Source organism: Leucoraja erinacea, chromosome 19 (genome assembly GCF_028641065.1).
Source record: "Leucoraja erinacea ecotype New England chromosome 19, Leri_hhj_1, whole genome shotgun sequence".
NCBI lineage: Eukaryota > Metazoa > Chordata > Chondrichthyes > Rajiformes > Rajidae > Leucoraja > Leucoraja erinaceus.
Window position 1 is genome coordinate 16,787,380 of NC_073395.1, and position 14,472 is coordinate 16,801,851.

The 14,472-nt window shown below is 44.7% G+C and overlaps 1 protein-coding gene across 1 annotated transcript in view; it reads left to right on the forward strand.

Moving 5' to 3' along the window:
- The first annotated feature begins 6,734 nt into the window (after nt 1-6,734).
- kdm5a (lysine (K)-specific demethylase 5A) overlaps nt 6,735-14,472 on the forward strand; it is a 112,170-nt gene continuing 104,432 nt past the window's right edge. Inside the window, exons 1-2 of the mRNA XM_055650919.1 lie at nt 6,735-6,975; nt 7,191-7,408. Coding sequence (XP_055506894.1) covers nt 6,735-6,975; nt 7,191-7,408 — 459 coding nt within the window. The remainder of the gene's footprint in view (nt 6,976-7,190; nt 7,409-14,472) is intronic.

The following is a 14,472-nucleotide window of genomic DNA, read 5'->3' on the forward strand; positions in this document are numbered from 1 at the left end:
TTGTTGGCGAGGCAGCTACTGCACTTAGTCTGAACAAGGGTCTTGACCCGAAACGACACCCATTCTTCTCACCAGAGATGGTGCCTGTCCCACTGAGTTACTCCAGCATTTTGCGTCCACCTTCATAGAAACATAGAAATTAGGTGCAGGAGTAGGCCATTCGGCCCTTCGAGCCTGCACCGCCATTCAATATGATCATGGCTGATCATCCAACTCAGTATCCCGTACCTGCCTTCTCTCCATACCCTCTGATCCCCTTGGCCACAAGGGCCACATCTAACTCCCTCTTAAATATAGCCAATGAACTGGCCTCAACTACCCTCTGTGGCAGAGAGTTCCAGAGATTCACCACTCTCTGTGTGAAAAAAAAGTTCTCCTCATCTCGGTTTTAAAGGATTTCCCCCTTATCCTTAAGCTGTGACCCCTTGTCCTGGACTTCCCCAACATCGGGAACAATCTTCCTGCATCTAGCCTGTCCAACCCCTTAAGAATTTTGTAAGTTTCTATAAGATCCCCTCTCAATCTCCTAAATTCTAGAGAGTATAAACCAAGTCTATCCAGTCTTTCTTCATAAGACAGTCCTGACATCCCAGGAATCAGTCTGGTGAACCTTCTCTGCACTCCCTCTATGGCAATAATGTCCTTCCTCAGATTTGGAGACCAAAACTGCACGCAATACTCCAGGTGTGGTCTCACCAAGACCCTGTACAACTGCAGTAGAACCTCCCTGCTCCTATACTCAAATCCTCTTGCTATGAAAGCCAACATACCATTCGCTTTCTTTACTGCCTGCTGCACCTGCATGCCTACCTTCAATGACTGGTGTACCATGACACCCAGGTCTCGCTGCATCTCCCCCTTTCCCAATCGGCCACCATTTAGATAATAGTCTGCTTTCCCGTTTTTGCCACCAAAATGGATAACCTCACATTTATCCACATTATACTGCATCTGCCAAACATTTGCCCACTCACCCAGCCTATCCAAGTCACCTTGCAGTCTCCTAGCATCCTCCTCACACCTAACACTGCCCCCCAGCTTAGTGTCATCCGCAAACTTGGAGATATTGCCTTCAATTCCCTCATCCAGATCATTAATATATATTGTAAATAGCTGGGGTCCCAGTGCTGAGCCTTGCGGTACCCCACTAGTCACTGCCTGCCATTGTGAAAAGGACCCGTTTACTTGTACTCTTTGCTTCCTGTTTGCCAGCCAGTTCTCTATCCACATCAATACTGAACCCCCAATGCCATGTGCTTTAAGTTTGTATACTAATCTCTTATGTGGGACCTTGTCGAAAGCCTTTTGGAAGTCCAGATACACCACATCCACTGGTTCTCCCCTATCCATGCTACTAGTTACATCCTCGAAAAAGTCTATAAGATTCGTCAGACATGATTTACCTTTCGTAAATCCATGCTGACTTTGTCCAATGATTTCACCACTTTCCAAATGTGCTGCTATCCCATCTTTAATAACTGACTCTAGCAGTTTCCCCACTACCGATGTTAGACTAACTGGTCTGTAATTCCCCGTTTTCTCTCTCCCTCCCTTCTTAAAAAGTGGGGTTACGTTTGCTACCCGCCAATCCTCTGGAACTACTCCAGAATCTAAAGAGTTTTGAAAGATTATTACTAATGCATCCACTATTTCTGGAGCTACTTCCTTAAGTACTCTGGGATGCAGCCTATCTGGCCCTGGGGATTTATCGGCCTTTAATCCATTCAATTTACCCAACACCACTTCCCGACTAACCTGGATTTCACTCAATTCCTCCACCTCCTTTGACCCGCGGGCCCCTGCTATTTCCGGCAGATCATTTATGTCTTCCTTAGTGAAGACGGAACCAAAGTAGTTATTCAATTGGTCCGCCATATCCTGGTTCCCCATGATTAACTCACCTGTTTCTGACTGCAAGGGACCTACATTTGTTTTAACTAATCTCTTTCTTTTCACATATCTATAAAAACTCTTGCAGTCAGTTTTTATGTTCCCTGCCAGTTTTCTTTCATAATCCATTTTTCCTTTCCTAATTAAGCCCTTCGTCCTCCTCTGCTGGTCTCTGAATTTCTCCCAATCCTCCGATATGCTGCTTTTTCTGGCTAGTTTGTACGCATCATCCTTTGCTTTGATACTATCCCTGATTTCCCTTGTTATCCATGGATGCACTACCTTCCCTGATTTATTCTTTTGCCAAACTGGGATGAACAATTTTTGTAGTTCATCCATGCAGTCTTTAAATGCCTTCCATTGCATATCCACCGTCAACCCTTTTAGAATTAATTGCCAGTCAATCTTGGCCAATTCACGTCTCATACCCTCAAAGTTACCTTTCTTTAAGTTCAAAACCATTGTTTCTGAATTAACAATGTCACTCTCCATCCTAATGAAGAACTCAACCATATTATGGTCACTCTTGCCCAAGGGGCCACGCACAACAAGACTACTAACTAACCCTTCCTCATTACTCAATACCCAGTCTAAAATAGCCAGCTCTCTCGTTGGTTCCTCTACATGTTGATTTAGATAACTATCCCGCATACATTCCAAGAAATCCTCTTCCTCAGCACCCCTGCCAATTTGATTCACCTAATCTATATGTAGATTGAAGTCACCCATTATAACTGCTTTGCCTTTGTTGCAAGCATTTCTAATTCGATTTAAACCAGCATCTGCAGTTCTTTCCTACACATAATAAGTAATTATATGGATAGTAAAGAAACTTGTCTAAAATTACAGCAGGATTATTACAATGGATTTTTTTTACCGTTGTTGATATCTGGAATTTGCTGTCAGAGAAAGTTGCAGGGCTATGTAACATAGAAACAGACCCTCCAGTTCAACCTGTTCTTACTGACCAAGTTGGCATCTGGGCCCATTTACCTGTATTTCAATCATAGCTCTCTAATCCTTCCAAGCTATATCTATCCGAGTATCTTCTAAAAGTCATAATTTTATCAGCTTCAATAGCTTCCTCTAGCAGTTCGTTCCTGATATGGGCTATCATCTGGGTGGAAAGAAAATGTCACTGAGGTGCCTCTTAAATTTCTCTTTTCACTTTAAGCTCTAGTTTTAGAATCTTCTATACTGTGGAGACCACGAGCATTCACTTTATCCATGCCCTTCATAATATTGGCATCTTCAATAAGGTCATCCCTCAGCCTCTTACTCTTGGAAGAAAAAAAAAGTCCCAGCCTCTCCTTCTAACTAGTCTGCAATTCCAGATAATATCCTGGTGAATATCCTCTGCACCCTTTCCAATTAATTATATTCTTGTGGTGGAATTAGATACAATTACTAAGTTTGAACATAAATTTAAAAAGACAAGTCCTAGAAGGATTAGCAGGCAAGTGAGATCAGTGTCGATGGGCAAAAAATATTAGTTTTGATGTGAGTTTAAGGGCCCATTCCTGTCTGTACAATTCTAGGACTGACATGGATCAAAACCAACGAATCCACTTGTTTTGAGGTAGTTTTCCAAGTTGGGATGTAGAAAGTATTCCATCACATGGATGTTGTCACATGTAACAACTATTAGTTTTCAAATCTTGCAATTCCCACTTAGCACAGACCTGTTACTATGGTCTATTTTTATCTTTATTTATTTCTTAGGCATAATTAATTTGCAGAACTAATAGAAGTATTTGAGGCTAGTAATTACGTAGTTGATGATTTTAAGTCTCAAACTGAATTGCTATATAGCAGCTTTTGATGATTAGACCTCGATCGTAGTGAGTTGGTTTGTCAGATGATATCTCATTTGGGGGGCTGGCCTTCCAGCACTCGTCGGATCTGCTTACTCTGTCTCAGGATCACTGTTTCTACAGCACATTTAATCATGTCCCTGGATTAGAGCAATGAACTGGGTAAGAAGAAATAATTGTCATCAATTAAACAAAAGCTTTTCACTGTACCTTGGTACACGTGACAATGGACTGAACTGAAAACACTTAAAAAAACGATTGTAATGGTCAGTCTAAATGTTTTACAGAAGTATAAATGTTTATACAATTTAAACTGACTCCCTTGCACAATGGAATTAATTTGCGCGCTGAATTATTCAAGTTACTGCATTCAATAGTAAATATTACTTTCCTGTAATTGTGTTGGCTGCAACCTTTTGACGGCTTTTTTAGCTTAGAAATACAGTGTGGAAACAGATCCATTGGCCCACCGAGTCTGCACAGACCAGTGATCCCCGCATATTAACACTACCCTACACACACTAGGGACAGTTTTTCATTTATACCAGGCCAATTAACCCACAAACTTATATGTCTATGGAGTGTGGGAGGAAATCAAAGATCTCTTTAGTCAGAGGGTAGTGAATCTCTGGAAATCTTTGCCACAGAAAGCTGTGGGGGTCAAGTCAGTCGATATAGTTAAGGCAGAGATAGATAGATTCATGATTAGCACGAAGGTTATGGGGAAAAGGCAGGAGAAGGGAGTTAGGAGTGAGAGATAGATCAGCCATGATTGAATGGCAGAGTAGACTTGATGGGCTGAAAGGCCTAATTCTGCTCCAATCACATGATCTTATGAAGTTCCAAATCAAAGGCAAGGAATTATCTATCTATCTATACATAACTAATACTCTGATCTTGTGCTCTTCCGGTGTGCGTGGTTTTTCTATTTGCGCAAAAATGGTACGCGATAGCACGACGATTTTTCGCCAGCTTACTCACCGTTCTCCTGTGCTGCGAGTGCAACAAGTTCAGTTCCGATCGATGGTATATAGTAAAAGTTATTAAGGTTTAAAAATCGTAAAAACAGCGCATGCGCAGATTGCTGTCAGTCACCGCTATGCAGATTGCTCTCCTCTCCTGTCAGTCACGGCACCATCGCCGCACTGATTGGCCGCGTCCACTGTCAATCAGCTGGAGGACGCCATGGTGAAGGAGTGGCGTTGCCGCCTGAGGAGCTGCAGCCGCGCAGTACCTGGTGGGGAGGATGGTGCCGCGGGCCAAGGACGAGCCCGGGGCCTGGGCTGGAGCCGCGGGCGAGACTGGGTCCGGGGTCAGGGACGAGCCCGGAGATGAAGTCGGGGCCCGGACTGGAGCCCATGCGGTGGCCGAGCTGTGGGCTGGAGTCATGCCCAAGCCCGGGACCTGGTCATGGTGTACCAGCGCCCCGAGGGCTGCCCGGCCACCGCCATCCTGATGCACAGCCTCTGCTTTCAGCTCTGCGGGCAACTCTGGCTCGGCCGCCCACCAACCTCACCCTGCCTCCGGCACAGCGAGCCCAGCTCCCTCGAGGCCCAGGTCCCAGAGTGCTTCGGCTGCCTGCAGCCAGGGCCGGGCCGGGCCGAGTACAAGAACCAGGCTGAGTTCTGGGGGGGGGGGGGAAGCAGCACCCCGCCCTGCTGTCTACCCACTGGGCATGGGAGGGCCCTGACGCACTGCACCGTTACACGGGCGAGGGAGAGCCGCAGCCCGGCCCACAGCAGGGGGGGGGAGAGAGGATGAGGGAGGGAGGGGGGGAGAGAAGGATGAGGAAGGGAGAGGGGGGAGAGAGGGATGAGGTAGAAGGGGGGAGAGAGGGATGAGGGGGGGAGGGGGGGGGAGAGAGGGAAGGAAAGGGAGAGGGATGAGGGACAGGGATGAAGGAGGGAGGGGGAAAGAGGGGTAGAGGTGGTGGAGTGCAGGTGGTAGAAGGGATCTGGGGTGATGGGCAAGGTGGGATAGAGGGGGAAGAGAGAGAGAGGGACAGGGAGGAGTAGGTTTGATGGGAGGGGATAGGCGTGAGTGGTGGAATATTGCATTGGGGGAACGGGTTGTGTGGGAAATTGGTGAGTGGTGGAATATTGCGTTGGGGGAACGGGTGAGTGGTCGAATATTGCGTTGGGGAACGGGTTGCGTTTGGGGATCAGGCCTCCCGTGGGACTGGGTCCCATTTAGTCTGGTGCTAAATATTTAGTATGTCAGATTATATGCCCAATTCTATGCAGCAAGTTTTAGAAACGTTCCAAATGCATTGGGAAGGATGTATTTAAGATTTTTCAGAGTTGGGAGTGAGGAATGTAAGCTATCTAACTAATCAAAATGGAAAAAACATCTACAGATACTGGAAATCAGATAAAAAGTTGATGTGAAAATTAAAGTTTCTCACTCATGCTGCCTGATCCGCCAAGTATCTCCTGCGTTTAAAACAAATTGTTTATGATTTTGGTTATTTCTTCTGGGGACGAAGGAAACTGAAAAGTTTGAGGGATGTCTGATATGTTTTTTGTGGATTCCTAAAATCTATTTGCAGAGCATGCAAATTGATGCCAAAAAAGGTGGGCCCTAATCGTTCAAATGATTGTCACAAACTGCCGTTCTGTAAATTAGCCTCACCTTATGTTATGACTAGTTCAACATTACGATGGATTTTAGTGGAATACATTGAGGAAAAACTAGATCCTCTGGGAGTAAAACTATTGACAAAAGACTAAAAAGGTTGAGAATTAAAAGGGAATTCGAAGAATACTTTGAAGAATTGCGAAGGGTGTGCGCGCAAAACTGGACCCTTTCGTGCAGGGAGCAGCCACAACCAATCAAGTCGTAAAATTCGAGGCTGAACTGTGCGAGGGCCAATCGTAAGATGCGCTCTCAGTCAATGACGGACATTGTTTTTGCCGGCGTAGCCAATGGGCGTTGAGTAACTACAGCCAATGGCGCGGTGCCTTTGTACCATCGGCCAATGGGCGATGAGCAGCTGCAACCAATGGCGTGGTGCCTTTGTACCGTCGTCCAATGGGCGACGTAAGGAGATCTTTAAACCATCCGTCTGCGGAACGTCAGATCCTTCCGCCGTTTCAAAACATCCAACTCTTGGTGTTTAAAGAAATATCCCCAAGCACGTGGCGGCGCTTAGATGTGAAGGAGAGCGGCGTGTGGAGGCGGAGGGGTGTGGTGGATCGGATCGGACCCCGCCGCGCTGGCAAGGGAGGCGATGTGTCGGAGGGACTATTTGTGAGCGGCGGGCTTTGTGTGAGTGAGGCGGTGCCAGGCTCGGTGGAGCCGCCGCTCGGGTCCGCGCCGTCTGTAGTCTGCGGCCCTGCCCCTGCCCGAGCCCAGGCTGGCAACCTACAGGGAGGGACGAACGGACAAGCCCTGACTCGCCTGTCGTTGGGGTAGTTCCCCGAGGCCCGGCCGTGCGTGGTGGTCGTGGCGAGGCCGCAACAGCAGCAGGCCGCGTACGACGCTGAGTCTACCCCGGCCCCCGGGCCGCTCTTTGTGTCCGAACCGCTCACTTGCCCGCCGGTGTCAGACCGCAGTCATGTGGATTTTTTTCCGAGTTCATCCCGCCGCCCGAGTGCCCGGTGTTCGAGCCGAGTTGGGAAGAATTCAGCGAGCCGCTAGCCTACATCAATAAGATCAGGCCTATCGCCCAGAGGAGCGGCATCTGCAAAATTCGCCCTCCTAAGGTGAGCCCGCTCTCGAAATCGGGCGTAAGTGAGGGTCGATGTGGCCTGGATCATTGCTTACAGTGTGCTTGTGGTCCATTTCCGTGAGCAACAGCAACTGGGGATGTAGGTCCGGTGTTAACAGAAGGAATGAGGAGAAGGCCACTCAAATACTGCTTCGCCACTCTACTTAATCATGGCTCATCTTCTATGTCTGCACCATTTTCTGCACTGTCCCTTTTCTCCTCTAATTTCTGGAGATCCATCAATCGTAGTTTTAAATGCAGTCATTGTTTGAGTTTCCACAACCCTGGATGGAGTGAATTCTGGAAGGGTTCATCACCCTCCTCTCAGTCCAAAATAGACTACCTCATGTTTTGAAATTCCTAATATTAGACTACAAAACTAGGGAAAACAGCCTATATGGATCTACCCTATTAAATCTTGAAGAGTTTTGTATGCTCAATGAGACCGGCTCTCATACTTCTAAACTCAGGAAGTACGTAGGCCTGGCCGATTCAATATTTCCTCCTGTGGATGATCTGCCACCCTGAGAAGCAGTTGGGTCAAACTTCACCCTGAGAAGCAGTTGGTCAAGCTTCACTGTGGTCCTTGTCTATCAATATAGTTCTGGTCAAATGCATTGTGGATAGGCACATGGTGGGGGAATTGCTTAAAAGGAAGTGTTGTCTGAACAAGGGAAGTTGCCTCAATGGGCTACAAGGCCCAAACCATGAATGTTTTATTCTGTATGTATAAAACATTAGGGTAGAAATACAATTAGTCACACTGCACAGAAACTAGTCCCTTTGGCACATCTTGTCCATGCTGACTAAGATGCCCCATCTAAGTTTGTCCCATTTGGCCTATATCTCTCAAAACCTTTCCTTTCACCTGTCCAGGTGTTTTTTCAATGCTGTTATAATACCTGCTGCAACTACCTCCTCTGTCAGCTCATTCCACTTAACCATCATCCTATGAGTGTAAAATATGCCCCTCAGGTTCTTACTAAATCTTGTCCATCTCACCTCAAACCTATGTCCTGTGTTTTTTGATTCCCCTATCCTGGGTAAAAGACTGCATTCACCCTATCCATTCCCCTCATGATTTTATATACCGTGATAAAATTACCCCTCAGACTCCTGCGCTCCAGGAAGTTTCTAGCCTGCCCAACCTTTCCCAATAGCTTTGACCCTAGGGTCATGGCAATATTCTCATAAATCTTCTCTGTACTCATCACAAGTTTAGATTGAACTATCGTAGGAATTGAATCTGCACATTCAAATGATTAATGCAGATAAGGCTGTGGATTCTGCAAAAATAGAGCAAAGAACTGTTGTATGACAAATGACAACATCTGAAGGGAGAAAAAGTTAATGTTGATCAGCTTGTATCATATTGGTAAGCTGCCTCATCTGACGATTTTGGTACACTGTGAAGTAAAAAGCTTTAGCTTTCACGATAGAATTATACAAATGTGAGGGAAACACTTTTCTGCGACTGAGAGAAAAAGTGATGTTATAATAACCAGGTAATGGAGATGCAAGTAGATGTTGACATCTTTAATTTTTTAAGAAGTATGCCAATCCAAAACGGGATCCAAAACCCTGTCCACACATTTGCCCCATATTGGGTTTTTTTTGTTCAGTGTTTTGGCGACGATTGGCATTGGCACTAGAGGTAGTGCCTTGATCTTCAATGAATGTAGAGCAGTCCAATGAATTTTCCTTTAACATCTTGATTTAATTCTTGCCTTTGTTGCCTCTGTTTCTAGGAAAACTACCTTAGCCTGAGCATTGCCTTGTAGCTTAAAGTCTCTAGCCCTGGCAGCATTCCCTGCAGTGCTTCTGTTATCACATCTGGTGATGTAGGGAGCATAATGGCTGCTGCTGCCATGAGTTTTGTGCATTTTTGATGTGAGCTCCCAATAATTATATTCAATAGGGCAGCATGGTGGCGCAGCAGTAAAGTTTCTGCTTTACAGCACCAGAGACCCGGGTTTGATCCTGACTGCAGGTGCTGCCTGTACGGAGTTTGTATGGCAGCACCTGGAGGTCCAAACGGCATTTCGTTTGGACCTCTAGGGGTCCAAATGACCATTAAATTGACTATTGACTATTGTATGTTCTCCCTATGACTGTGTGGGTTTTATCCAGGTGCTCTGATTTGCTCTCACACTCCAGAGACGTACAGGTTTGTAGGTTAATTGGCTTCAGTAACCATTGAAAATTGTCCCTAGTGTGTAGGATCGTGTTAGCAGACAGGGTGATCACTGGTCGGTGCGGACCTGGTGGGCCGAAGGATCTGTTTCTGTGCTGTATCTCTAAACTAAGCTAAATTCAACAGAGAAAGGTAGTAACATATTTGTTTCCTTAACCACTTCTTGGTACTTGTGGAGGGATCAACAAATGTTAAGAGATTTAATGGCATTCAAAAGAACAAAGCACTTTAACACAGACTGAGAAAAATGAAAAGATTGCATCTCTGTGTTTTTACTGTATACCACCTGTGCTTGATTTTGTGGAGTAGGGTTTGAATGTTCAAGCTTATGATTTGGGTGAGAACCTTATCAGCTGGGTAATTGCAGCACATTACAGCAGAGCAGTAGTTTATTATGGTAATTGAGCTGATGCCAGCTCTTTCAAAAGAGCTGTTCAATCAGTGCCATCCCTTGCCTTTTCCCCCAGGGTCCTGCAGATATTTTGATTCAACTTATTCATTGTTTTGAAAGTTTTTGAATGAACTTTTTCCATGCTTCCGGCTTGCGGAAAATTGTTCTCCGGTCTGTCAAATAATTTGAAACCATACATCTGTTATGATCAAAGCTCATCGATTTGTACACTCTTCACATTTAGTTTAGTGTTTTAGTTTAGTTTAGACATGTGCCTGACCTGTTGAGTAAATGTTTTTTTTGTTTTGTTTTGAAATAAATAAATCCTTTAGTTACGGGCAGTGGAAATGAAATCTGCTTGAGATTTTTATTTTTATCATAAAATTGTTATCATTTAGTCCATAAATCATAATATCATAATCCAGTCAGTCTCATTCTCCAGCTCTTTTTCCAAAGCCCTTGACATCACTTGCCTTCAGATGTCTATGACATTTATCTTTTGAAAATATTTTTTCTTCTCATTTTAAGATTGTTATGACCTGGAATTTACAACTGTGGTCTTTCTTTAAGTGTCCTTAACTATCCAAGCTATCTTGAATGAATGAAATATACAGCGTGGAAACATGTCCTTTGGCCTACTGAGATTTTATAACTTTTTTTCTTGGAGCGCAGGAGAATGAGGGTTGAATCTTTTAGAGGTGTATAAGACCGAGAGGATGGATAATGTAGGTGCAGTCTTTTGTCCAGAGTAGGGAAATCAAGAACTAGCGGACATTGGTTTAAGGTAGGAGGAGAAAAAATTGATAGGAACCTGAGGGGCAACCTTTTTACACCAAGGATTTCTGGAAACAGTTGCCAGATGAAGGTAGTTGATTGAGGCAGGTACCATAACATTTAAAATACATTTGAACGGATAAAAATTATTTAGAGGGTTAAGGGCAGGTGGGATGTGTAGATGGTAGGTGGGGCATCTTGGTCGGCATTGCAAGTTGGATCAAAGAGCCAGGATCACTGGTCAGCATGAAGGGCCTGTTTCCACACTGGATCTCAAAATTAAACTAATCCCGACATCTAAATCAAACTCTGATCAATGGCACTACGAGGAAGCAGCTTTGCCACTGCCGCCTACTGCTTGAGTCGCTTCATTTGTCTCATCTGGAACCCCTCAAAGATGTTAACATTTTTACCCAAATCAAGAATTTGAAGTGGGAAATGAAAAATTATTTAAAGAACTGCACATGCTGGAAATCTGCATGGTAAACATAAAATGTTGCAAATACTCAGAAGGTAAGGCAGCACCTATGAAAAAAAAAGTTAATTTTTCGACCCAAAACATTAATACTCTCTTTCCGTAGATGTTGCGTGAACATTTGAACATTTTCTGTTTACCTGGCCTGCTGAGTGTTTCCAGAATTTTGTTTTATTTTGAATAGGATGTGGTCCTCCAGATGAGGCCAAACTAGGTTTATCACAATTTCATTGCTTTGTAACTCTGTCCTTGATGATAAAAACAAACATTTAGAATTTTTCTTCTAACATGTCAAATCCTGATCACCTAATTTTTTTCATCCCAAATGCCCCTTTTTCTTGCACCCCTGTGTAGCTGTTATTGTGTTCATTGTCACTTTCTTTTTCCTGCCAAAATATTAGTTTCCTACAATAAAGAGCATCGACTTGGTAAACATTGAGTGCAGGGTCCTGTAATATATTTTAAATCCTCTGTGCCATTGGCAAAATTAGGTTTTGTGTTTTATAACCAGGTACAGTTTGGGGACATATTTCTCCCCAGTCTATAATTGAACTTTCTCCATTGTGTCTTGGTCAGTTACCGAACCACACAACCATTGTCCATTTTTTTCCCCTTGGAATTCTACATTTCTACCAGGGCTTTGTGGTATTTACTGAACGCCTTTCACAGAAACTGCCCTATGGGCCTGTCCCACTTAGGTGACTTTTTATGCGACTACAGACTATGCGGTTGCCACATGTGAACTGTGAAGTGGATGTTAAGAGGTTGCAGGGTGATCTGGACAGGTTGAGTGAGTGGGCAGATGCGTGGCAGATGCAGTATAATATAGATAAGTGTGAGGTTATCCACTTGGCAAAAATAAGGGGGCAGATTATTATCTCAATGGGGGTAGGTTAGGTAAGGGGGAAGTACAGCGAGACCTGGGTGTCCTTGTACACCGGTCACTTAAAGTTGGCGTGCAGGTACAGCAGGCAGTGAAGAAAGCTAATGGAATGTTGGCCTTCATAACAAGAGGATTTCAGTATAGGAGTAAAGAGGTCCTTCTGCAGTTGTATAGGGCTCTGGTGAGACCACATCTGGAGTATTGTGTACAGTTTGGGTCTCCTAATTTGAGGAAGGACATCCTTGTGATAGAGGCAGTGCAGCGTAGGTTCACGAAATTGATCCCTGGGATGGCGGGACTGCCATATGAGGAAAGATTGAAAATACTAGGCTTGTATTCACTGGAGTTTAGAAGGATGAGGGGGATCTTATAGAAACATAACATTATAAAAGGACAGGGCAAGCTAGATGCAGGAAAAATGTTCCCAATGTTGGGTGAGTCCAGAACCAGGGGCCACAGTCTTAGAATAAAGGGGAGGTCATTTAAGACTGAGGTGAGAAAAAACGTTTTCACCCAGAGAGTTGTGAATTTGTGGAATTCCCTGCCACAGAGGGCACAGTGGAGGCCAAGTCACTGGATGGATTTAAGAGAGAGTTAGATAGAGCTCTAGGGGTTAGTGGAGTCAAGGGATATGGGGAGAAGGCAGGCGCGGGTTATTGATACGGGACGGTCAGCCATGATCACATTGAATGGCGGTGCTGGCTCGAATGGGCCGAATGGCCTCCTCCTGCACCTATTTTCTATGTTTCTATGTTCGCGGGTGGTTGCCAGGCAGTCACCTTCATGGTCGTGAGAAGTTCCCACATTCTCGGAACTAGTCGCGGCTTCATTCTAGTCACCGCAAATTTTTCAATACGTTGAAAAATTAGCGGCAACCAAAATGAAACCGCCATGGAGAGTAGCGAGAGGTCTTGTGCCGTAGGTGGGTCGCCAGGAGGTCCAAGTAGGTCGTAGGTTCTCGTAGGTTGTAGCCGGTGCTGACCGGTGAATTTCATTATCCCATTGGGGGAAAAAATGCGTAAACAGTAGTTTTCAGAACCAAGGATAACCGACCAGTAATGTTAATGTCCGCCGAGCTTCACAGCCGTGTATCTCTGGCTTCTTAAAAGTTGGCTCCACTCCTCCCCTCTCTTCGTGTACACTATGCTTTCACCGTCTTAATTACAGTGCCAACCTTCCTGTTCATCGTGGTGTGTGTCTGTATCACATTGGCTTTGCGCCATGTGAATTTCACTCAGACAGCGCTCCCCCTGCTTGTCCTGTCCTCCGCCTACATAACTGGCTGGTGAAGGAAGCGATGTGTGCGCGTGCGCGCGTGTGTGTGTGTGTGTTCCACTCTGACAGTCGCCGGGTTTTCTGCAACCGGTTACGACTTAATAGTCGCTGGCAGTTGCCTGAAAATTAGCCCAAATGGGACAGGCCCATTACCCTCTCACTGCTTCAGTTCAGTTTGTGAAATAGAATTGGCTTTTAACAATATGTAATTCTGAGTGACTATCATTGTTATCTCTGAAAATTACTTTCCACTGTCATTTTCTGTCAAGAGTTCATGCCATTTTCAACAGTTCTTTTGCATTGTACCCTTGTTTAGGATGAATTGATCAAGGCTGTAAATGGTGCAAGACTGAAACGATTCGTAACTCAAACTAATTTGAGAGAATTTTTGCAGTCAGTTTATTTAGTTATGACAATGCTGTAGCAGTCATGCGACTTATCACACATAATAGTAAGGACTACCAGACAGGTATGATTGTGTTACTAGATTTGGAACGTGCTTTACTATTCAGATGGTGCAAGGCTAAAATATTTTATTTCTGCAAACTAACTTTCAACTACATATACTTTTTTTGAGTTGTCTAATTTTTGCAGTGCCTCAGATCATTAGACTGACCAAAGCTAAAACTAACTGATACCAAAATGGGTGGTTTTGCATATAATGAAGATGGTTGAGGAAGATTGCAGCAGGATCTTGATCGATTTGGCCAGTTGGGCTGAGGAATGGTTGATGGAATTTAATACAGAGAAATGTGAAAGACGTCTAACAAGGGCAGGACCTACATGGTGGATGGTAGGCCTCTGGGGAGTGTTGTAGAGTAGAGGGATCTAGGAGTGCAGGTGCATGGTTCCTTGAAGGTCAAGTTGCAGATAGATAAGATGGTCAAAATGGCCTTCATCAATCAGAGTATTGAGGATAGAAATTGGGAGGTCAGGTTGCAGTTGTATAAAACATTGATGATATCGCATTTAGATATTGTGTTCCATTCTGGGCACTATGTTACATAGAAACATAGAAAATAAGTGCAGGAGTAGGCCATTCGGCCCTTCGAGCCTGCACCGCCATT